General features: G+C 35.6%; 1 protein-coding gene across 1 annotated transcript in view; it reads left to right on the plus strand.

Annotated features, from left to right (window-relative positions):
- CASK (calcium/calmodulin dependent serine protein kinase) overlaps positions 1 to 26,684 on the plus strand; it is a 290,070-nt gene that overhangs the window by 215,434 nt on the left and 47,952 nt on the right. Inside the window, exons 9-11 of the mRNA XM_032474657.1 lie at positions 576 to 659; positions 10,439 to 10,538; positions 22,249 to 22,370. Coding sequence (XP_032330548.1) covers positions 576 to 659; positions 10,439 to 10,538; positions 22,249 to 22,370 — 306 coding nt within the window. The remainder of the gene's footprint in view (positions 1 to 575; positions 660 to 10,438; positions 10,539 to 22,248; positions 22,371 to 26,684) is intronic.

Genomic DNA, 26,684 nt, shown 5'->3' on the forward strand with positions numbered 1-26,684 from the left:
AGCTGCATGAGGGTCAGAATCTGTGTTGGTTTTGATTACTTGTTTATCCCAATTGCATAGAACAAGGCCCAGGCTGAGTAAGAACTTTTTCAGTTTCTTAAAATTGTAGTGGGCTGCCAGAAAGTAATGATCTCCTCTTGAACAAGGTCAAACAAAATGATCATCCATCAGGGATTGAAGGGGATCCCATGTGGGGAAATGGTTGAATTAGATGGCCTTGAAAAGTTTGTCCTAGTTTTGAAGATAACTGATTTTTTTAAAAATTCAGTTATTCCTGGCAACTCAGCATGCTGAATTAGTTGTGGAGTTAATTTTTCAAATGCTCATTTTACCTGACAAGATCATGTCAGAGGTAACCTCATACCTTCATAATAATTACGATTATTTTAGCCACCTAGCCATATATATCTGAAAATAACACGGCCCATTATTTCAGCCCTTTGTTATTGGCTTGAAATGAATTGTTTTACTATCAAGTTTTGACCTTCATATCCAATTTGGGCATTATTGTTATTTTAGGTTAAGCTTCTTCACTTTTTAAAACAGTTTTGTGTGTTATCTTTCTTCTCTTGTAGGAGCGAGATCGTTATGCCTACAAGATTCATCTTCCGGAAACAGTAGAGCAACTGAGGAAATTCAATGCAAGGAGGAAACTAAAGGTAAATTAAAGAAATCAGCTAAAAGCCAGACAGATACAGCTGATGATAATGTTTTTATTATCCTGGTTTTGGCTATTATTTTCTTACAGCTAAATTCTCACTTCCAAAAGTTGCCATCATTTCAGTAAGATTTCAGTTTTTTTAATCATTTAAGGTAATATCTAAGTATAAATCCAAACAATAAGTTACAGTAAATGGAATATTAATCATGATTTAGATTTGTGCTAGCTTTAAAATTCATAGCCGGGATATAATTACTTTAAAAATAATAATTTGCTATTATTATCCATTGTTGTTGGATTTGAATCTAGGCCACATTTTTCAAACTTAAATATTTTGACCAAAAAATGTGAGTTTAGTTCAGTGGAAACAATACCAAACTAGAATTGGAACTAGGATTGAACAACCATCACAAAGCAGTAAAATTCCCTACTCCCTTGGTCTAGTAGAAAATATTTTCAAATCACTTTTCTCACTTTTTCTTTATCCTTCCTAGGGTACCTTTCTCCCTTTTATCACACTTCCTATCCTCCACCACACCAAATAAATAAATAAATAACAAAAAAACCCCAGTAATTCCTCCGTATGAAGAGCACAGTTGACTTTAAAAGGTTTTTGAAAAAGACCCAAAATAAAATAATGGAATCTTTTCAACACTGTGCAAAAATCTTACAGGACAGCATTTCCTCCCTTCCCCCAATAAAAGAAACTGTTGTATTATGGTCTTAAAATTAACTCATGTTTGGCTCACTTTGATTACTATTTAAAAATGAGCTCTGTCCTCCATAGCCACGTTAACTCCTGCCAACTAAAAGACTTTTCTGCATAAAGATTTTCAGATATGTCATAAGTTGCAATAATATTATTAATTCATTATTATTCGACCCCTGAAATATGTGAATGATTGTATTCAACTCTAGATTTCTAAGAACATTTGTATGAACTGTGGGAAACTACATAGGCCACAATATTATCCTACAGAACCGAAGTGGCCAACATATTAGCCACTAGCCTCATGTAGTTATTTAAATCTAAATTAATTAAAATTAAATAAAAGTAAAAGATCATTTCCTCAGTCACACTGGCACATTTCAAGTGTTCGTAACCATATGTGACTAGTGGCTACTGTATCAGACAGTGCAGATATAGGACATTTCCATTACTGCAAAAAGTTCAATTGTAGAATGGTACCCTAGAGCAAGAGAAATTCTAACATGTCATTGTTGGTGATGATTATTCCCAGTTTAGCCTTTCTCCCAGTTGTTTTTTCAGTCAGGGGCTCAAACTGGCTCTTCTCTATTTACTTTAAAAATCCTCAGCAAAAAAAAATTATTAATTTATCTGCCATTATTGAGATGGTGCCCAAAGAAATTTTCCAAGACTTTCATTTCTTTGCTTTGCTATACACCTGAACCAGTATAGCCTACAAAAGAAAAAAAATCTTATCCAAAGTGAAATTTGGTCAGCCATTTTTGAAGTTAGTTTCTTTCTCAAAGAAATGATTAATTACACTTTTTTCTCAGTTCTTCCCTAAAGTCTTTTTAACTCTGTTGCTTTGGCCTATGTGATATTACCCCGTCTGGGGCTGAACCTTTCATGGCCCAAGTATAGGCCTTTTACTGTGGGACTCAGGCTTGCCCCATCACAAGGAACAGATGCTATATTTCTCCCAGTGCCACAGAATCAGATTTGGGCCTAAAATAGCCAAAGTGGTGACTAAGATTCATTTGGACAGGAACAAGCTGTCACAGCAGAGGAGGGTCATGTGAATTTACCACATCCCTTTGCAGGCCTATTTAAAATTTCAAGACCCACCAAATACCCTAGAATTAGGAACATCAGCAGGGTTAACATTGAGGTTTTTTCAGCTTCTGGTGAGGCTGTATTCCTTTGAGTGATTCAGCCACTCTGATTAAGGCTTGTTGTACCTCCTCAAGAAACTCATTCTCCTCATTCTGCCACTTCTGTGAGCTTCTCGCACAGAGATTGCAACTTCCCTGGCTCTCAGAGGCCACCACACAACTTATTTTCACAGATGAACAGCTAGGTAACCATCCTTCTACCCAAACACTGTTTTTAAGCTCCTCAAATGGTGGGAAGTGACCAAATTATTACGGCTTCCTTTGAAGTGATTAAAAGGGAAGTTCACAGAAAGCAGTAGAAAGAAACTTGCTTTTGTTACTTAGTCAGAAGTAGGAAATTTTTATTGTCAGTGGCAAGAAGAAAGTAAAGGAGTACAGCATTATAGGAAAGAGTGAGCTCTGGAGCTACATTGCCTTGGGTGAATCCTGACTACTGGCACTTACTAGCTGTGTAGCCTTGAACAGTTTATTTGAATGTGCCTCAATTTCCTTATCTGTAAAATGGGGATAATGATAATGGCTAAGTCATAGGGATGTAAGGATTTAATGAATTAATATATTATAGCAGTTAGAACAGTACCTGGCAGTCATAAGTGCTCCATAGAGAATATTTTCTATTAACATTTTATTGTTACTGTTGTATTATTATTTTAATATTTAGTATCTTTGATATGGTCACTATTTATAAACAACTATAATTCCTAAACGAATGCTCCATTGCATCTTAGCTTTTTCCCAGTCACTGATATCATTAACATTTTTGAGATTTTTAAAGACTTTCCAAAAATGTATAGGACACCAAAAGTTCATTGGATAATCTCTATTTATGTATTTGTTCCAAAATGATTATGCTTAGATTTTTTTGTCCATTTTGATCTTTTTCCTTCACAGTATCTAGAAAGAGGATCTTATACTTGTGATATAACATTCACTTCCTTTCCATTACTTTCCTCTATCACATGATATATTATTACTATGACTTTTCCTCATCATGTGATACACATTCTTTACAGCAGTGGCCCTCCAAGGGGGATCACTAGACCAGCAGCATCAGCATTACCTGGGAACTTACTAAAAATACAAATTCTCAGGCTCTAGTACAGTCAAGCCAAAAACCAAAATAAAAGGCATTCACATCAGAGAGAAAGTAAAGCTGACTTTGTTTACAGATGACATGATCCTGTATATAGAAGATTTTAAAGAATCTGCAACAATCTATTAAAAATAACAACTTAAGTAAGGTCACAAAATACAAGATCAGTATACAAAATTGAATTGTGTTTCTATACACATATGTATGTTAGCAATGAATAATCTTGAAATTAAGAAACAGTTCCTTTCACAAAAGCATCAAAAAGAATGAAATACCTAAGAATAAATTTAACAAAAGAATTTAAAGACTTGTAAGCTCACATTGCTGAGAGAAATTAAAGATGATCTAAATAAATGAGGTATTTAATGTTCTTGGATTGGAAAACTCACTACTGTTCACATGGCAGTTCTTTCCAAATTGATGTGTAGATTCAACACAATCCCTATCAAAGCTTTAGCAGAAACTGACAAACTGATCCTAAAATTTACATGGAAATGCAGAGGACCAAGGATGGCCAAAACAATCTGTTAAAAAAAAGAACAAAGTTGGAGGACTTATATTTTCCAATTTTAACACTATAAAGCTATAGTTATCAGGACTCTGAGGTACTGGCATCGTATAGGGTTAGACATGTGTATCAGTGTGAATTTAGAGTCCAGGAATAAATTCTTATATTTATGATCAGTTGATTTTCAACAAAAGTGCCAAAACAATTCAATGGGGAAGGAACAGTCTTTTCAAAAAATGATGCTAGGACAATTGGATATCAACATGCAATAAAAGATATGAAAGGTCACATATTGGAGGAGTCTATGTATTTCCAATATCTAGAATAGGTCTTTATGTGTGTTAAGTCCATAGAGACAGAAAGCAAACTTGTGATTGCCAGGCACTGGGTAGTGACTGCTTAATGGGTATAGGGACTTTTATGGGTGTGCGGGGATGATGAGGATGTTTTGGAACTAGACTAGTGTTTATTGAAAAAGCCCCATGAGTGATTCTGATAAGTTAACCTTATTGAGAGTCATTAGAGCACAAACTTGTAATAATTCTGCAAAATTCCATCACAGTACATTTCGTAATTTAATTAACCAGCTGGTGGACATGGCCATTGCTTCCAGTTTTCCACAGCTATAAATACTGTTGCATTGGCTTTATTCTCATTAATAAGTCTTTATACACCTCTGATTATATTCTTAGGGTAAATTCATTGCTACTGGAATTGATGGCATCAGAGTATATACATGTATTTCAGATTTCTGATCTCTATAAATAACTTGCCTTCCAAAAGGCTTATACCTGTTAGAATAAATTTTAATGTATTTTTGGTAGTGAGTTTATTATTTTTGCAGTTGAACCTTTTTCTCATTCTGAAAGTTTTGTGAAACTGCTTTATGTGAGAATATAAAGCATTATTCATTTTACTCTCTTGAAATTTCAAGACTACTACTCATTATTGGTTATAATAGTATCAGTACTCAACAATCAGAAATTGTTCCTTTCCATAATCATACATTCGTATTGGCATTTAACCTCTTCAGTAGGATTCAGGAGACAACAAATCCTAATGAGAAAATTATTTGGACGGTAATAAAGTGTTAACATCATTTTCAGACTATCTTTCGAACTATAGATTTAAAAGGTTTATATAGAACCCTACATGTGATTTGAATTACCACACACTTCTTTTCATTTTCCTTTCATTATTTGACTTTCCATCTGTGAATGATGATGGAAAGTTTCTTTCCCCATTTTGGCAATCAGACATTTCATATGTTGAGTTTTCTCCTTTTATTTCATACTGAGCCCTAGAATTTCAATACTAAGGTTTTTAAAAATCCTCTAGAAGCAAAACTTCCTTTATAAACTACATAGACCTGAGCACTGGACTAGGTATGAGGACCATATTTGTTCAGACTGAATATTAGGATGCATGGGACAGACTGTTGATCCGGGCTATCTGGAAAATCTGTCTCCTATAGGTATGTGTCTCTTAAGGAGGCACACCTACGCTCTAACCGTGGGTGCCATCTGCTTGGAGTTACTGAGCAAGGGGGGCATGGTGGGGGAAAGGGTTAGGGGGATGTCTGCGGGTGTCTGAGCTTGTTTGTCTAGGGAAAAGGCTCAGGAGGGAATCTGTCCTAGAAACCATCCTCTGCTTCATTGAATTATTTCTACCTCCAGAAAGCAAATTTCCCTATAGTGAAGTATGTCAAAGAAATCCTATATACATAGAAGCAACATTCTGTATTTGTAAGTTGATTGCAGTCAGTTCAGGAAATGGTGAGTTCTCGGTGTAGAGGATAAAACCATTTATTCTTTGTATATATAGAAATTGAGGGAGATTTCTGATAACTTCCTACAATTTTCCCTTACTGATTTTGCAGATTGCAAAACTGTAGGCTGCATACTTCTCTAACTTACCAGTTGGTCTCTTGGGTTCCTGCTTTTTGCAGAACTAGAAAAAGGTTGTTTAGGAATGCTGTTTCTAGTACTTTACAGAGCTGCACTATCCAATACAATAACCATTAGGCACATATGGCTACTTAAATTTTAATTTTGATTAATTACTATTAAATAAAATTTAAAATTTGATTTCTCAGTTACACTAGCCACATTTCAAGTGCTAAATACCACATGGGCTGGTGGCTACTGTATTGGACAGTACGAGTATAGAACATTTCCACCGTCATGGAAAGTTCTATTGCATAGCACTGCTGTCTGGAGTCTTGGCACCTCCAAAAGTAACAGTACACCTAAACAGCACCTTTTGAGAGGTCAGCCAGGAAGCTCTAATTAGCTGCCTCTTGGCAACCTTCCCCCTTCTATCAATTCCACAAGAGCTAACCTAAGGATTTATCAAGGACCTTCGTGCTCTAATGAAAGCCAGCGTTTACATACAGTCCTCTCCTGTAGTGACAGTTTGCTCAGAGGCAGGAAGTTAGCAGAATGGATGTGGGCTCCAGCTATTCAGAGCAGTAAGTAAATCTGGTATCCAAAAGGCACTGTCAATTCTAAAAACTGAAAACTGTTATTCTGGTATGAACAGTTACATAAATAATAATTGACATGATTTTGATCTTCCTATATTTTACAAAGTAATTCTATTAATTTCTGATTCTGAAATACAGAATTTATTACTTCCTAAGTTAGGAAGTCTAGTTTTTGAAAGTTATTATATACATTAAAAGACTATCTTTATAAAATACTTATACACAGACCCAAAAGGATTCCTCAGATACCTATTCCATGCAGTTGCTCTTGAATATAGCCATATCTACTACAAGTCTCATTTTTAATCTTCTTCAGAGAAGACAGCACAGACTCCTTTAGTCATATGTCCTGACTTAATTATGAAATTCCATGTTTTAGACTTGTGTTTAGATTATGCTTAAGTATCACAGGCTCTGCTGACTAAATTGAATAACTTGGGTTGTGACTGGATGGAGAGAGATGGGAGGTTCTGATTTACTCAATGATCTTACCTCATTGTCATCTAGGGCCTAGTTCTTACATGTAATCTACCCAAATCCTTGAACATTTCTACCTCCAAATGATTTTCTAGCCTTTTGGTCACCTCTGTTCAGCCTCAACCTCTCCAGATTCTCCACCCTTTGTAGGGCTTTGAGTTCAGGGTTCTAAAGCCTAGTAAGACGATCCTCTCTCAAATTCTTCTCACAATTGTATTTGTATGTCCCTGTGCTAGGTTTTGCTCCCTCAGTATATCACAAAATATTATGCCTTATCTTGCCACTTGGGTGCAAAGCCAATACCCTACATCTCATACTTGTGTGTTTTGTATTTAAACTCTTTGAAGTGTACCTCCCTGCCCTTGTGCCTGTCAAACTTCATGGAGATCAGTTAGAGGGCACCAGAAAGGGGATATTGGCTTTTGGCTCTGTCTTCAAGTCAGTGTTTCATCTGTGTTCAGCTCTCCTGTTCCTTAATAACTTTGTTGCTTCCTTAAGTGCATACAGTAGTTTAATTTAGCAGAAGTCTGAGCTAACCATTTTGTTTGTTCTCCACTTCCTTAAATGAGACACAGAATCATCTGGCAAGGAGCATTTCATTTTGATGTTTGACATATTAACTACAGTTATGATTGAACTTAATTACTTGTAGTTCCCTTTTTCTTTGGATTTAGAATCTGCCTTCTCCTTTCTAGGTTAATTTGCTTAGTAGAAAAATGCATCTTTATTTTTAATTATCTTAACAGGTTATGAATAGTCTTCTTAACTGAAAATTGTTTCGTTTCACTCTCAAAACTTACTAAAGTATATCTTCTAAACTAAAGTAGATAGAAAGCTTCTTTATCAAGGATTTAATAAACTGGGAACTTTGAAGAACTACTTGTATAAGCTCTGGTTTTATGTTTGTGTTATACCCACAGACTCTTCAATAGCAATAGTGTAGTGTAGTAGAGAGGTTGGCAAACTATAGTCTGGGAGCCAAAGCTCTCTCATAAGCACTTTACGCTTCCATAAATTAATACATCTATATTTCTGTTTTTATATGTAAAGTTTTATTGGAACACAGTGATGTACATTCATCTATATATTGTCTGGCTGCTTTCATGCTAAATGACAGAGTTGAATAGTTGTAACAGAGACCACATGCCTTGCAAGCCTGAAATATTTACTGTCTGGCCCTTTACAGAAAAAGATGTATGACTCCTGGTATAGTAAAAAACCTTTGAACTGGGGAGAGTAGTCAGAAGACCTCAATTCTGTCTACTCTTTCTTTTTTTGTGTGCAAGAAATATGAAATACTTTATTCTTCAGTACATCTGAATCACATATTACTGTCTACACTTGATTCTATCTCTAAGTTGGCAGCAACCTTCATAGGTTGCTAAGTTTCTGGACCTCAGTGTTCTCATCTGCAAAATGAGTCTCTTAGAATGAATCATCTCTAAGGGTGACTCTCAAACTCTAATAAAATTCTATAAATCCATAAACTTGTGGAACCTTTTTGCCATTTTACATAATAGCTTTGCATTGAATATCCTAACCATGTGCAGTAGCTGAGTTTAAAGAAATAAATAACCAAAACTGCTAGCCATAAGACAGATAAATTAGGAACTTGCTACTATTATCTCAAAAGAATTTACCTCTCAGGGCTCTTTTAAATAGAGCTTTCCTAGTATACATATTTCTAAATCTTTATTATAGTAGTAGCTAGAACGGGCCTTGAAACATGAAACTAACATATTAAGAACTTCATTTGGAAATGAAAATAAAGCATCTCTAAAATTTTAGTTTCAATGTGTGGGAAGCATATGATTTGATATATAAAATTCCATTCTCACCCAGCGTTTAGGGAACATGTGTAATATGTAAAGTGAAATAAGCTTCTACTGTAGAAAGAAGAACTCAACATTCAGTACTATTTTTTTCATCTTAGTAGCTGATGATAAAATTCTGCATAAGTAGTTCTCATGTGTTAACCCTGGACTTTTGGAAATCTAAAAAGTTGCCTGGAGTAATATCATCAAGATTACTTCTCTGTTTTTTTGGCTCTTCCCTTTCTGTAGTCTATCTCTTTTTTCAATTTATATTTGTAGAAGGAAACCCTAATATGGCCCCCCCCAAAAAAAATGACCCTTTTAGAAATATGTTTCTATTAATACAGTATTAGAATTGTTCATAATTATTAGTAATTTATTGTTATAATTGTTGATAATAGTTAATAAATACCTACATACACAAAATATTGATCTTTCTTTTCAGAAAAATCCAGGAGTTCAATGTTTAAAATTTAGACTTAGACTACTTTACATTTAGACCACTTTATTAGTGATTTGATACTGAGACTCCCTAAGTGGGCAGGTCTACCAGGAGCAGCGAAGGCTGTGCTCATGTTCTAGCTACATATTAGTAGGGTCGGTAATAAGTTGCATTTACAAAATGCTTTATAGTTTGCAAAGCACTTTCATAAACATTATGACTTTTGACAGTCACGTAAGGTATGTTGGTTTTAATATCCTCACTTTACACGAGAAAACCTCAAGAGGTTAAATGACTAACTCAAGGAGGGTCATGCAGACAAAAACTGAACACAGCCAAGGAACACAGACCTATGCCTAATGGTCACATAATTGAACACTTTTACAAAATAACTTTTATCGTTCTTCTTGTTGCTGAAACAATAATTCCCAACCATTTTCTACCCAGCCATCCTAAGGGATGCCATGCACTCAGTATGACAGTGATTCTCAACCAGGAGTCAGCGAAGGCTATGCATGTGCTTTAAAAGAGTCGTATGAATTGGATTCAACTGTGTGACCTGTTTGAGAATTACTGTATAAGACTAACACATAGTCATTGTTAATAACAAAAAAGAAAAAAAAAGATTTTAAAAAGGAAAAATAACTCATATTCCTACTACCCAGGGATAATTAATACTATTAGCATTTTGATATATGTCTTTTATATCTATATTAACTTTTTTTCAAAAATGAGATCATACTATAGATTGTTTTTAAATCTTTTTTGTGTGTAATTCATCACAAGCATCTTTCCATTTCAGTAACATTCTTCTGCAGCATTGTTTTATGGTAACTGCAGATTATTCCATTGTCTAGTAGACGTTTGAATTCAAGGTAGAAGTGGTTTCATATACTTTTGCATTCCCCAGCACTCTTATTCTGGTATATGCATATGTGACTTATCTAAAGGAATCCAAAATTATTAAAAACCACCTCTCTTTTGGCTCTCCTCTCCTATATATTTGACTTTCTGATTAATTCTTAAATAACCATTGGTTAATTAACTTTTTGTATTTAGATGTTTGTTTTAATAATATGTTTCATCTCTTTACTTTAGGGGGCAGTACTAGCAGCTGTGTCAAGTCACAAATTCAACTCATTCTATGGGGATCCCCCTGAAGAGTTGCCAGATTTCTCTGAAGACCCTACCTCCTCAGGTAATTGAATCATTCATTCATTCACCAGTGTGAATCCTTTGGTGTCTACATCCTTTCTCTTCCATTATGAATGAACTTTTTCCATGAACCTAGTCAGATCCTCCAAGGGATTCTAAAGAAGTTTGTCAGCAGCCAAATTCCATCCACATGCGTCTGGTTCCTTTTCATTTTAATGCCGAAGTTGCTTTCCCCTACTGCTCCAAACCAGCATTTCACTTTTTTTTTAATACCTCAAAATACTTCTTCCCCTTTCCCCACTCCAGATTCAACATTGCACTTCATCCAATCCAACATTTGTAGTCAGGCTTTTTGAATCTGTCTGCTTACCTTCTACCTCAACAAAAACTTCTGATGTGAGATTTTCCCCATGTCAACCGTAGCAGATGGAACTTTGGGACAACACTGCTTTTAATTGAATCTTTTCAACATGAAGCTGTCTTGCGAATTGTCTCTTGAAACAATTTACAGGTTCTTCTCTTTTATAAAGCCTATAGCCCGTGTCTACAAGCATTCAAGAGAGAAGAACATAGAAGAATTACCTATTTGATGAAATGTATATAGGTACTCCTGGAAAAACACACTAGAGTTCACAAAATTACTTTATAAAATGCTCATATTTCAGTCTTACCTGTGAGGTATTCTCAAGGGTTACTTACTAAAAGTACATAGGCCCCATTTGTATGTACACATAAATGCATGTATGTGTGTTAAAGGTTTTAATTTTTTATTTATGTTTTTATTTAATTAACTCCTACATCATATGTCCTCTGGCCTCAGCTTTTCTTTCTTTAATTAGATTTACTCAGTATTTGTCATGTAGTTGACTTTGTGCTGGTGATTGCTCTTTGTACTCTTGGACTGGCTCATTCAATATTCATGTATTATCATTGGAACCAAGGCCCAGGGCCCTTCCTAAAGCATGAGTTGTTTGACCTTCACAGTTAGTAGCATAGGAAGAAGGGATGTGCTTATGCTTCTTGCATGTTGGAACCGTGAGCATTTGTCAGTATTTAGGCTTCTCGCCTCCCCTCCACATACACGCTCACACACACACACACACACACACACACACACACACACACACACACAGTTTCTTACAGATTGGTTTGTGCTTATACCTTGAGCAAAAGAACAGGATCAGATTTCCCATTCCAGCAGCTGCATAGTTCCTCATTTTGACCTTTGCCATTTGGGATGTGAATCTTCCTCTTTTGAGTGAAGGTGATTTCCAAAAACATACATGAATGGGAGTCCAAGGGAAGGACTCTGAGGAGAAGGACTTACTGTTTTCCTCTTGTGCTGACTTGGTAATTATCCAGGGCCCTTATTAGCACTTGAAAGGCCAGGCCGTAGTTATGTCATAGGTATGTTCCCCAGCGCCCCCTGTTGCCTCATGCCTGTCTTGTCTTCTTCCAGTCCATCTCATTCCTTCCATTTTGTCATTTTTTCTTGTTGTTAACAGGAACCTCTTTCCTCTGTCATCACAGTCAACCCTATCTAGGGCAACTGGATCTCGTAACGGTTTTATGTTGTCCTGTGACTACATGATATAGTCACATACTTGGAATATATTTAGAGATTTTAGGTCAAGATCTCTAATACCATTTTCATCTTTAGAAATGGGCCTAAGGAGCAGGATAGTCCTTGCAACAGCTTCATAGAGCTAATCTTTAATGTTACCTCTTAATATTTACCTCTGCTTAAACAAGAGTTTAATGAGCTCTTAAGTATTCCTTTCTGTAAAGAGCTGGATTTTTCTTTTAGGGAAAGGAATTGTCTATAGTTATACACGTACTTATTTTCTATTAAATACATTTGTATTACCCAATTTTTTTTGTTTTTTTCAGTACAATCTCTAAGTGGTATGGTTCAAATAGTTTCTGATACAGTACTTACTTTTTAAACAAAAAAGAAATTTCTTGCACTGTCTTACGGGTAGCCTGCAAGCCCTCAAATTAGTTGTTTGTAATTTTGCATTCCTTTTTGCTTCCCTTTCCTGCAGTCACACCCTATTTCTTCTTTTTTCTTTCTTCTAAAATTTCTGCATCTTAGTGATCTTTCAAGCAGTCTGTATCTTCATTTGATGTGTAAGATGTATCTACAATAGTTTAAAATGGTACTGTCCAGTTGCTACAAATAAAAGGTAGAATTATTATACAGTGTGCATGTCTCATTACCTACCCTAAATGAAGAGGAAATTTTTATATAGTCAGACGTCAATGACAGGAGAAATGTTTGGAAAAAATTCTATTTTCCTCAATTTCACATGGCAATCAGGAATTTTTCATAGGTTCCTAAAATCAGCTTTTAATACTAAGCCATTTAAAGGGAGGCATTGTCATTACTGTCAACATTATTTATCAGATGTCTACCTGCTGCAAATTCCCTTTTCTGCAACTAACAGGATTGGTTGTATGGTTAGTTGCTGAAAGCCTATTGTATTTTGTGTAGACTTGCATAAGAGGTTTCCACTTTCATAAATTAACACATCTATATTTTCATTTTTAAATGTATCTTTATTTTTAATATTTTCATTAATTTTCAAGCCTAAATTCTTCTCTGTTTAATTCTAGTTCTTTAATTCTGCGTCATTTATTTTAAGTTCCCACCATTATCGTTTCCACTGTCTTTCTGTTTAAATTTGTATAGGTTTGTTTTACAATACAAAACACAAAGCACTTCTCATCTTTACCTGAAAGTTCTTCCAAACCCATGTCAAAAAGAGAAAAACAATCATATAGCAGGTGCTCATAGGACAGGGGTGTGGGGGTGGGGAAGGAGGAGTTAGCGAGAGAACCAGTGTAATGTCACCAACTAACTGTCCTTTCTTGAGTTGGACTGGTTTTCATCCTTAAATAATGCCTTTTCTGTTCTTTCTATGAAATGATAATAAATGGTAGGTAATTAAAATTCTTTTCTTAATGACCTTGCTTGACAAAGTTAAAAGTTGGCAATCTTATTTTGGTCCCCTCAAATTCTATTCCAAATCACAATTTTAATTTAAAAAAAATAATTGAAAACGAATCTGTGTTCCAATTCGTCATCTAAAGAAGAGTCTAACTGTTTAAGGTTTGCTGTTTACATTGTAAAATAATTGTTATGTAAGAGGTTTTTTTCCTATTTTGATTACTGAAATTAGTCCATTATACATTCTCTAGAATCTATTAAGTTTAATCTTAAGATAAACAATGTATTGTTGCTTTGTTACTTTATAACTCAAAGTGGAAATATTCTGTGCTCGTATTTCAAATCAAAGAAGTCAGAATCAGAACTCAGAGAGCGTGCTCACCAAACCCAAGGGCTCACTTTGGGCTCAGCTAAGAGACCATGCTTCTTGTGGCTCATCTGCTGGGCCCACCTGTGGCTTGATAACCTGCTTGCTCTAAAATCATACTGTTTGTTGTTTGTCCATATGCTGCCTTCCTCCTAGGACTTCTAGCAGCAGAAAGTAGGTATCCCTTTGTTTTCCTCTAAGGTTTCTCTTTTATGCAAAAGTGTTTGGCTTTGCATGGTTCATAATCAGCTTGACTTTTTCCTTGGCTGTTTGTGTCTAGATGTTTATTTATGAATTTTAACACTGCCTGACCTTACCGTGGAAATTTGTATATGTTGATTTGCTGAGGCATTGTTATACAAATAATATTAATTTCTTCTTTCGTAAGAGGAAAAAGAAGCAGTGTTAAAATTTTAAGTGCACTTAATATTATTTCACATCTGAATTTCAAGCACAAATACATTAATTTCTGTGGAAAGGATAACTATTTCATAATTTGCTTTCAAGAAAACTTTCAGGGTAAGTGAATGTTCCTTTAACAGTTACATAATCTATACAAACAGTTTATTATTCTCTGTTACTGAGTCTATTTTCAGTTTATTAATATGGAGGTGTGAAATAAACTCCTGGATTCTCTCTCTTCACAACTTCGACCATCAGAAAGAGCATTTATAAGGAGTAGTACAGCTAGATTTTAATTACAAAGGGATATAATTTGAGTATGTGACACTATTTAAAGTAAAAAGTATGTAAGAAATTACATACATGCAAATGAGTACAAGTAAAGCTAAGGCATTCTAAATGAAGTGGGTAGATTATATCAATGTCAGTGTTCTGGTTGTGATATTACACGATAGTGTTGTAAAATGTTACCAGTGGGGGAACTGAGCAAAGTGTACAAGGGATCTCTGTATTATTACTTACAACTGCATATAAATCTACGATTATCTCAATAATAATTTCAATTAAAACAATAGAAAAAAAGCCTTTACCCCAACATTGTGCTTACTGAGGGGAAAGTATATAAGAGACAAAGATAAACAGAAAATCTGGGTGCTTATAATTAAATTCATTGTCACACTTTCTTGCATTAGTGACTTATAGCTCAAATTGCAGCCAATTTAATATCAAAATCTCATATAAAAATCTCACTATATATTAGTTATCTGTTGCTCTGTAATAAATAACCTCAAAACAGCATTTATCATCTCACAGTTTCTGTTGGTCAGAAATCTGGACATGGCTTAGCTGAGTGCCCTGGCTTAAGGTCTCTCATGACATTGCATTCAAGGTGTCATCCAGAGCTGTGGTCTCACCTGAAGGCCCAAGTGTAGGGAGACTCCTCTTCCACGCTCACTCACATAGTTGTTGACAGGCTTCAGTTCCTCCCTGACTGTTGGGCCTCTCCACAGGGCTGCTCACGGCCTAGAAGTTCGCTTCACCCAGCACAGATGATCAAAGCAAGAGGGCAAAAGTGACAGAGGGTGCCCAAGATAGAAGCGACAGTCTTTATAACCTAATCTTGGAAGTGACACCCTATCACTTCTTCCCTATTCTGTTTGTTACAAGTGAGTTAATAAATCCAGCCTATACTCCAGGGAAGGGATTGATTATATAAGACAGTGAATACCAGGAGGCCAGGATCTTGGGGGCCATCTCAGAGGCTGCCCACTACCTACAAGTTAATGACCATTGAAATATAAGACTCTTCCCATTTGTAACTGCTTTTATTTCTCCTGATTTAGCACCTCTCTCTCTCTTTTTTTTTTTTTTTTCATATCAGCAGACCTATCATGTCATTTGGGAATGAAAGCATCTTAGAGGTGTCAAGTAGTGCTTTTCCTTAGTTGTAAAGCCTTATATGAATGGGCACCTAACAACCAGCAGAATGTTATTTAAAGTACTTTGACAAATTTGTGCCCAGTGATGTTGCTATTTGGAAATATAGATTATTTTAACAAGCGTAATGGCGTTAGAATTATGGTATGTATACTCTGACAGAATACATTTGCAGAGTTTACTTCTTTTAACTAATAAATGTTGAGTCATCTGTACTATAATCTATACAAAAAGAATCTAAAACATTTATCACCATGTGTAAGTTTTCATAACTTGAATTGGATATAGCACAGATGCTTAAGTCCAAAATCCAATTTTCATTACAGGATTCATTATTACTTATAACTTGACTGATAACCAGAATTTGCTTTCTACAATGGGAATAAAAGCTGTTGTCCAGGAGAGGGGGTAGGGGGGAGAGATTGCAAAGCGACAAGAAGGAACTTTTGTGGAGTGATGAAAATGTACACTTAAATTGAATTTTAATGTAATTCTGCCTTAATAAGCAGATTTTTCAATGCTATTGTGCTTGTGAGACAGGGCTTTGGGTGATATGAAAGCACGTGTACTGATTCAGTATTGTGTAAATTAGATGGCTAACGTAATAGGAAAGAGAGGTTATTGATAACTTTAGGAGAAATGAGACTAGATTCAGATGCTGAAATAGCTCAGTGATACTGGGTTTTGTAGCTAAACATATAATTTTTAAATAAGCACATAAAAATCTTTGTTACTGAAATAACTTCATACATGTGTGTATGCAGTTTATCAGATGTATGCAGTGTATACATTTATCAAAAATCATTGAATAGTACACTTAAGATTTGTGTATTTCCCTCTATGTAAATTTTACCTGGAGAGAGAAGTATTCACATCTATGCTAATATGTTTAGGGGTGAAGTATACTGATGTTGACCATTCTGCCACTTATTTTGAAATGAACAGAAAATAAGATGAATTGATGGGTGGATAGATAATGTGATAAGGCAAGAACTGTTCATTGTAGAATCTAGGTGGTGAGTGCAATTCTTTCAGCTTTCCATGTTTGACATTTTTCATAGCAAAGCTAGAGGGAAATAGTTTTAAGACAGACTCAACCTACTGTGACACTGAGAACTTTCTAAACATTCTACTGTTTATTTTTCTGCCCTCCTTTCAGGTTATTTTTACTCAGTCAACTTTTTTATAAGACTTTTTCCACTCTTGTAATGAAATTGTTCTAGACTCAAAGTTTTATTGACCTTAAAAGTATATTCCTCTTTAAAGAAATAGACTCAGAAACATTTTTAAAACAGTTGACATATTTATGCTTTTTTGAGTAATATTTCATACCAGTAGCATAAAACTTTGTATCAGTGAAATTCTTAGAAAAAGTAGAAATGTTCAAATTTAAAATATATGGTTATCAGCCTAATTTTTAGATGTAAGCTGATTGCCAAATGAATTATGCAAAAATTAAAGTAAAATACTATTCTGAAGGCAGGGCTTGATTACTTTCTAGTAAATTTATCATTGTGAAAGTTTGGACCAAGGCCTAAGAAAATAAATCTTATATAGTAAACAAAATTGAGATTAAAGAGAGAGTAAAAATTGTATATCATCTTATTACCAAATGCAGGTTGACTATTCAGGAGTGTTGCTGAGAGTAAAACATGGTTTCGGGAGGGGCCAGTCTGTAGTGGAAGGACCAGGTGTTAGAGACCTGGGTTCTAGGACTCCCTCTTCTGCTCATTGCTATGGCCCCAGGATCATTTAACCCCAATGAGCCTCTGCTTTTTCAAATATCAAAATACAAAAACACTTGTCTATAGAACAGGGTTATTGTGGAATCACATAAGACAAGAAGTATAAAAACACTTCGGAAATTATGAAGTGTTATACACATACAAGTATTAAAATAATTTTCATTTTGACTTTAAGGAAACAGCACTATAAAATTGTCTTCTGTGGTTACATGTTTCTCATTATAGTAGTTTATTTTCAGTTCTTCAGAATTTGCTCAGAAAAAAAAATTTAATCGAATATATTTTATTGTGTCTTTTCATACAAAGCACTCAGCAAAGTGCAGCCTGGAATACAAAAGTGAATATGATGCATACAGTCCTACCATTAAATAAATCACCCTCTCTTGGTATTGAACTGCAGATATCAGTTGTACACATCTGTGACATGAGATGTGGTTCTCTGGTTGTACCCAAAGAAAGAAATAACAGAACTGGAGGAGGTGTCCGTAGAAGGTGTTAAAATCATCAAGGGTGAAAGAAGATTTTGAGGTCAGACCAAAAGTACGTGTTTTTTCAATATGAAAAGACAAAGGAGAAATGGAATAAAAACTAATTTTCATAGCTAGTTACAGAAACTTTAAATTAGGGGTACTTTTCAGAGCTTGACATAGGCAACTTGAGTACAGCTGTGGAAATGCTTCCTTTCATGATTGAAAACCTACAGAATTAATCACATTTGGGTACAAGATAAGACTATAAATCAGTTCAGAAAAGGTGACAGGTTCAAGGAAACTAAATAGACCTGTTAACCTGGTGGGTCTTGCCTACTAGAGACACAGGCTAATAGATGCCTTTGAGCTTCTCAGCAAAGCATCCACTGGGTCTGTCAGAGCAGATTAGACCCCAAGTGGGGGTGTTTAATTCCTGCTCATCCCCCTCTTCTCTCAGGCTGTCCCAGAGACTCCCTCTGCAGACTGTTTCTGTGCCACTTTATTTTCACCTCTTCTGTGCCATTTGCTGCAGGGTATAGTATGCCCGCTTCACGTACCAGCCTGAGAGCCCCTTCCTCAAGCCCAGGGCTCATTCGTGTTTTCCCTGAAGCCTCTGCCTCGCACCTGGCAAAAAGCAGGAACGTTTGATAAAGGTTTTGGTTATTGTCTGACTCAATAGGGTTCAAGTTCTTTTCTAACCTCCATATCTGTACATAACCACACGTCGCTTCTGGTTGAAGGCTCCCCCTTTATTTCCTAGTCCGGCCAGTTAGTGTAGTAGGTCAGGAAGAGCATAGAATTCAGATCCAAACCCCCTGGAGTTGAGTCCTGCCTTTACCACTTCTAGTCGTGACCTTCCTTAACCTCTCTGAACCTCAATTCCATATCCATATCTGTTTCTCTTACTGTGTGGTCCTGAGGACATACATGTCTGGCACATAACAAACACTCAAGACTTGGGAGCTGACTATTACTGTTTCTTTAGTACTTAATTAATTCACTGCATACTTGTAGGTGTTATAAAAGGAATCAAATATAGACCTACCTTAAAGTCCTCACAGCACAGAAACAGAGTGAACAAGTGCACGCATAGGGTAACTCATGGAGAGTGCTGTTGGGGCAGGAATTGCACGGAGCTTCAGGAGTTCACAGACCAACAGATGATATGTCCCTTGTCTGGTACAACCACAATTGCTTCCCAGCGGTTAGATTTGCCATCTTAGTATTCGCTAGAAACAAGGTTGTTTTATTTTAATCTTATAGTATTAATAAACTGCTGTCTAGATTATATATCACATAAGCAATGCTGGATAGAGACAGTAGAGATAAAGTAGGATTCCACTAAGATAACTGAGTGAAAATGATAATTAGTTTTCTGTGCTATCTGTTGAATTTTTTTAATATAGAAAAAAACACATCTCATTAGTATTTTTGTTATTGCAGTTTCTTTTGGGGAGGGTAGGTAATTAGGTTTATTTATTGATTTATTTTTTAATGGAGATACTGGAGATTGAATCCAGGACCTCGTTCATGCTAAGCATGTGCTCTACCACTGAGCTACACCCTCTCCCCGTATTGCAGTTTCTTAAATCCAGAAGTTTAGAACTAGATTTAGTAACTATAAATCTGGCATCATTTAATTCTACTGTTGGTAATGTTGCTGGGGTTAGGTGTTAAGTGGGATATTTGGGACTAATTTCTTCACATCATCTCTTGCTTTCCAAGGCTTTCAATAAGGGATGATGAGAGAGCTGGCTTTAAACTAATTTCCAGATTTTGTTCCTACTCAGAACAAAAGTCCTGAGAAGAGCAGATAGAAGGAAGTGGATTAGGTTAATACCTTTTCAAGAACAGCAGGGGAAATGAGGACTGGTTTCTGCCTTGTACCTTTTTAATCTCACTTAATATCCACTTAATGTTTCCAGTGAAAGAATGCCAATAGCCTGGTAGGTGTAATTACTCACAATTTAAAAGTATCCACAGTCCCGTCAACAGATAAATGATCAAACTGTGCTGCATTCATGTCCTGCAATACTACTCAAGAATAAAAAGGATTAAACTATTGATACATACAACAACCTGGATGAATCTCCAGAGAATTGTGCTGAGTCAAAAAAGCCAGCCTCCAAAGGTTACATACTGTATTGTTTCATTTATAGAGCATCCTTGAAATAACAAAATTATGGAAATGGAGAACAGATTATAGTTGCCAGTGGTTAGGAGGAGGAAGGGTAGGAGTGAAATGATTGTAGCTATAAAAGGACAACGTGAAGGATCCTTGGGGTGATGGAAATATTCTGTAGCTTCTCTGTATCAATGTCAGTGCCCCATCTGTGATATATTACAGTTCTACAAGATGTTACCCTTGGGGGAAACTGGGTGAAGGGTACATGAGATCTTCCTGTGTTATTTCTTAAAACTGCATGTGAATCTATAATTATCTCAAAATAAAAAGTGAAATTTTAAAAAAATTAGCTACATAATTCCCATGTGGATAACCACTTGATTTGTGGCTTAAGCCCCAAATTTTTGACATAAATAATACTGCAAAAAAATCAGTTGCTTATGTAGCAACATTTTGTTTCCATTGTAGAAGCCTTGGAACATATGGACAAAAACAGAATGAAGTATAATTAGGAAAACAAACTTAACTACTATTAGCCTTTTGGTATATTTCATTCTTTGGGGGTTTTTTCTGAATTTGTATATATATATTTTTTTCAGTTATGATTGGGAATGTACAATTTATGTGGTTTTGTATTCTGCTTTCTCAAATTTTGTATCATGCAACTTTCTCTGTCTTTAAAATTCTTCAAAAACAAATTTCATCTGGCTATATATTCCATAATATGGATGCTCTATAATGTATGTAATCATTCTCTAATAATTAAATCTTTTTTCCATTTTATATGATAAATATCCTTATACATAAATCTTTTTCTGCATTACTTATTTTTTCCTTAATGTAGGTTTTTGTAAATGGAGCTGAATCATGAGCATTTTTAAAACTCTTTGATACATATATGTTACCAGATTGCTTTCTGTAAAAGTGGTACTAATTTACATTCTTACCAATAAGTGCATGTGAATGGATGAGATTCAAGACCAGAAGTAACTGGGAACCCTATAGAGTTCCAGAGCAGAAAGATTCAAGATTTTTATCTTCATATAAAGCAGGGTTTCTCCACCTCAGCACTATTGACATTTTGGGCTACATAATTCTCTCTTGTTGAGGGGCTGTCTTTGGCATTGTAGGATGTTTAATGGGGTCCCAGGCTTCCACCCACTAGATGACAGTAGCACAATCCATCCCCCTACTCCAGCCACCACCAGAGTTGTGACAACCAAAAATGTCTCTAGACATTGCCAAATGTCCCTGGAAGGGAGGGGGGGAGCAGGGTGCCAAATTGCTGCTGGTTGAAAACTACAGATCCAGGACTTAGATATGCAATGATTAGGCACTTATTGTTAGAATATCTCTATGTACACTATGTTCTGAAGCCTAGCCTCTCAGGGTTCTCTTTTTTGTCTGGCATATGTATGTGCATATTGCCTGCTGAGTAAAATAGGCTAGTCATTTTTTTAAGGCTAAGTGACTTTGTTACTACTCAGTATGTATCCTTCCCTGCTGATACCTCTCTGGGTTCCTGATTATTAGAGGAAATCTAAAGAAAATGACCATGCTACCATTTACTTTGCCCCACAAAAATGGTTTCCTCTAATACCTAATATGGTATTTGGAAGTGTCAGTCAGTATACTTACCCCTTCTCTCTGTCTTCTGAATAAAAAGGGACTAATAGACTGAGAACAACTTGGTTCCCTTGACTTTGTATGTAAAGGAAGGAGACAGAATGGATTGAGATTTTTTGCTAACTTAAGTTTAAGCCTGAAAAATCCTAAGAAGCCTGTTTTACACAGCGGGAGCTCCCAGTTGAAGGTTTGTCCCTCAGATCTACAGCTGGCTTTATCTTCCGTTCCTGATGGAATGCACCTGTGTTATTTCTGTAATATTTCAAAACGTCATGGGGTCATGCAACCCACACTCTCTTTCTGATGTATAATCTGCACCCAGATCTTCTAGTAGCTCAACTATAGTTGATGAATTTCCTTAATTCAAGTAAGACAGTTTACTTTAAAATGGATTTGACCTTGAAATTCAGTTTACTGTGAAAACAGGAGCACACAAATACATTGTTCAGAACATAAACCCACTGCAGATACTCTATCCTTAAGTGATATGACACTCATTTAAGTCTATTTTTCAGTAAAGACATCAGCCTTTTCTGTTATGTTCTGTTAGTTAGCCATAGTTCTGAAGTGTAAGGCTAGTTTGACACTGACTTTCTCTACCAGCTGTTTCTTTTCTGTTTGTTCCCCTCAGGAGCAGTCTCACAGGTGCTGGATAGCCTGGAAGAAATTCACGCACTTACAGACTGCAGTGAAAAGGACTTAGATTTTCTACACAGTGTTTTCCAGGATCAGCATCTTCACACACTACTAGATGTAAGTGTTTCTTTTTATTAAGTTTTTTGGTAAACTGAGTATTTATCATAACTTTTTACTTTACATGAATATCCAAATGTCCATCATAGCAGTCCTTTTTCTGTTGTCTTAAGTCTGAGAAATGTGGGAAATCACCCATCACTCATAACTGAAATAGAATATTGTACAGTACAAATACAATATAGCCTAGCAAGTCACAGTGGAAAAAATTATATATTTTATATAAGAATCCATTGATCTCAGCTGTGATTACTACTCTTTATTGCTTTTAAACATTGTTTTAAGGGGAAGGGTAAAATTCAGTGGTAGAGTGCATACCTAGCATGCACAACGTCCTGGTTCAATCCCCAGTAGCTCCATTAAAAATAAATAAACCTAATCCCCCCTCCCCCCCAAAAAAAATCAAACCAAAAAAAAGGTAATAAAGTAAACAATGTTTTAAAGCATTACACCTAAAGCATGAGTATAGGAGAGAGAAAAGTAAATAAGATATTGTACAATGGACTATATTTACACACATATTTCATATTTAACATTACTGGTTTTCGTAGACTCGGTTTCTTCTCCTTAAAACGTTAGACTGTAGTCCCTCATTCAATATGACAGGCTCCACTGACAGCAGATTCGATACAAAGAAAAATCGGAAGCTGACAGTTCACGTCTGCCTTGATTTCAGTCAAATTTTAAGTAAAATACCTTTCTTAGAGAACTTGGTTAACTTCAGCAATGAAAGCTTTCTTAATACATATTAGTCTTTTTTACAAGAAAAATCTGTCCTTAATAAGAGAATGGTATTTACTCTGGAGTGCTTAGAACTTTTTGGTGCTAATTCTGATTAAGCCACCATATGATGCAGATTAAAGCAAAGTTTTCCAGAATGTATTCTACAGAACATTACTCTGGGAGATGGTGATGGATATTGCCATTCAGGAAGGGGGAGTAGATCTTAAATTTGTTGATTAATTTATTTATTGACCAAATAAGTTTGGGAAATGCTGCATTCTTTATTCCATTTATACAATAGTGTTTCTCAAATTCCTTTGGGCACAGAACTTTTATTCACAATCTTGTCGAATTGATAAAGACCAGTTAAGGAAAAGCTAAGAGTGTCACAGTGTGTTTCTGCTTCACACTAAGTGCAGTCATAGGTATGTAACAGTTGCTTCCATCCATAGACTTAGTCAAATCAAATTAATTATTATTTTAAAAATTTAATTTGGCTTTTTAATTTAGTGTATGTATTAATTCAGGACTAACTGCTACAGCATGAAATCCTAAAATTTGAGTGGCTCAACAGAATAGAAGTATATTTCTTGCTCACACCACAGTCTAATGAAGATAACTGGAGTTGGGGAGGGTACAAGGAGAGTCTCTTCCACACAGTCATTCAGGAATCCAGTCCTCTTCCACTGTGTGCTTCTGCCATCTCCCAAAGCTTTGGAATTTTGCACTGCATCCTTTGCACCCAGCCAGCAGAATGGAGAAAGTGGAGAATTTTGCAGGGTCAAGGTTGGACGTGGGCTATATCACTTTTGCCCATATCCCGTTGGCAAGTACTAGTTGTATGCCTACCTAGCTGCAAGAGAGCTAGGAACCATAGTTTTTAAATGTGCTCAGTGAAATAAGCCAGACAGAGAAAGACAAATACTGCATGGTTTGACTTCTCTGTGTAATCTTACAAGAAGTCAAACTCAGAAACAAAATGGAATGATGATTGCCCCAGGCTGGGAGGTGGGGGGAATGGGAAGAGGTTAGGAAAGGGGCGGAGAATTTCAGTCTTAAGATAAATAAAGTCTGAGGGGCTAATGTATACTGTGGTGACTGTAGCTGATAACACTATATTTTATAATTGAAATTGACTAAGAGAATAGAACTTAGTTATTCTCATTTTTTAAAAGATAAATATGTGATGTGATGGATGTGTTAATTAACTTGATTGTAAGAATCCTTTCACAGTGTGTACATTTATCAAATCCTCACATTGTACACTTTAAATATGTTCCAGTTGTATTTGTCAGTTATACCTCAGTAAAGCTAGAAAATGTGCTCAGGAGAACGCGGAAATGGGTTTTCTCTTTAGTGTAATTTATCTTAAGTAATTTGAGGACATTTCAGATTAAGTTATTTCAAATAACTTGTTACTTTCCTTGGACACCAAAAAGCCCTTGAAATTTATTCTATTTTGTGGATCGCTCCTAGCATTCCACTTTCTTCTCCTCCGTCATCATCCTCATTATTGTTATTGTTAACATGTTATTTGAATTAGAGTTTGATCTCTTCATTGGCTCTTTAAATGTCTGTTGTTCTTTGTCATTGTTTCATATGATGCAGCAAGTTTTCACAGTTGTGAACTTCCCACAGAAGTCATACCCTTTACTAGGATTAGTAAGTGGGATATTTGAAAGTCACTACAGCACAGCATGGAGATTTGGTTTATTTCAGTGTAGTCAGCAGTTAAGTCATTGCTAAGATTTCCTGACCCTCTTTAGATCAAGGACTTTTTGTCATCATTTAAAGACTTAGAGAGGCCCACATTGGTTTTCAAAGTTGGGTTTTTCTTACCTAATGTAACGAGGTGTCTGAGCATACCAAACTTTAGACTGCAGGGGAAGTACAGGAACGTTGCTAGTTTCTACAGGGAGGGGCAGATATTAAGACACAGGCTGGACCTTGGAACTGAGCCGGGCCACCATTTACTGTTCAATGCTAAACTTCTCAGACCTCACTCAAAACATTTATTTTAAATAGCTGCAGCATTCTTGGGTAGACACTGTCAGCATCAGAAGAGACTCATAGATTTTAGTGAGGAAATTGTGTTCAATGTTCCCTTTGGATTTTTATGAATTATAAACTTAAAGAAGTGCTTGTACTGTCAGCATCTGCCCTGTCAATGCATCTCGATTTGAAAAGGGGCTGGCGGACTGAAAATGAGCTGTGCCCAGTAAAAAGGCAGCATGTCTACAGAATTTTATAGGCAGGCACTACACGTGAACCCCAGAACTCTCCTGAAATAACTGGACTATAAGGCCAGCCCTGGGCAGTGTTGGGATGCATTTGGTTCTGAAAATCCAAACTGAGCCATTTTTCAGTGAAAGCTTAATCACCATGAATGACATAAGCCATCATTAGACTATGCCCTCATGATCTACGGCCCTTAAAGCTTAAGCTCTTGTTTCAGAGTTACCAGGCTACATTTCAGTAATGTGATCCATGAAGTATTCAAGTGGCTGCCATTTAGAGAAATCTAACCATTTTTAAAAAGTTAAATCTTTAAATGCTTATGGTATGCATAAAAAAGGGATCATTTCATCATTCTAAGTGAAGTAAGCCAGAAAGAGAAAGAAAAATATACCATATAATATCACTCATATGTGGAATCTAAAAAAAGAAAGAAGACACTAATAAACTCATCTACAAAATAGAAACAGACTCGCAGATATAGTAAACAATCTTATGGTTACCAGAGGGAAGGGGGTGGGTAGGGATAAATTTGGGAGTCTGAGATTTGCAAACATTAACTACTATATATAAAAATAGATTTTAAAAGTTTCTTCTGTATAGCACGGGGAACTATATTCGGGATCTTGTAATAACCTTTAATGAAAAAGAATATGAAAATGAATATATGTGAATATATGCACATATATGCATGACTGGGACATTATGCTGTACACCAGAGATTGACACATTGTAACTGACTATGCTTCAATTTTTTTTTAATCACAATAAAAAAAATTCACAATGTGATATATAAAGATATAAATACATTAAAAAGATCATGGTATGGCCAACTCTTGAGAAGAAGCTTTTCAAACTTTGACCATTCATTTTTCTTTCTTCTGATGTTCCATATCCCATGCTTGGATTTGGATTGTTTTGTTTTGCAGAATCAATGTTGGCTCCTTTATAGGATTCCAAATAGTGACACCTAGTGGCCTAGCTTTGTGGCCCATGGCTTGACTGTTACTTAATCTCACTGAGCCACTTCATGAAATATCTTTATTATATTTAAATAATTCCTGTTAATTCATTAACGCTCAAAATTGATAAATTTAAGGCCATAATTTTTAACCTGACCTAAAGAATCAGGATTAAGGTCCTTCGGAAGACAAAAGATTATGTAGTATTTTATTTTTTCTAGTCATGCCTTTAAAATAGTAACAAGCTCAAAATTCAAAGAAATGTTACTAGAATTTCTCTGGAAGAAACAAAACATCTGTCATATTGAAAGAATTTACATTAAAACAAAAAGAGAAAATCTGTGGTTTCACTGAGAGAGGAAATGCTTTCTGATTTAAATTCTAATAATCTGTA

This window comes from Camelus ferus, chromosome X (assembly GCF_009834535.1).
Source record: "Camelus ferus isolate YT-003-E chromosome X, BCGSAC_Cfer_1.0, whole genome shotgun sequence".
Taxonomy (NCBI): domain Eukaryota; kingdom Metazoa; phylum Chordata; class Mammalia; order Artiodactyla; family Camelidae; genus Camelus; species Camelus ferus.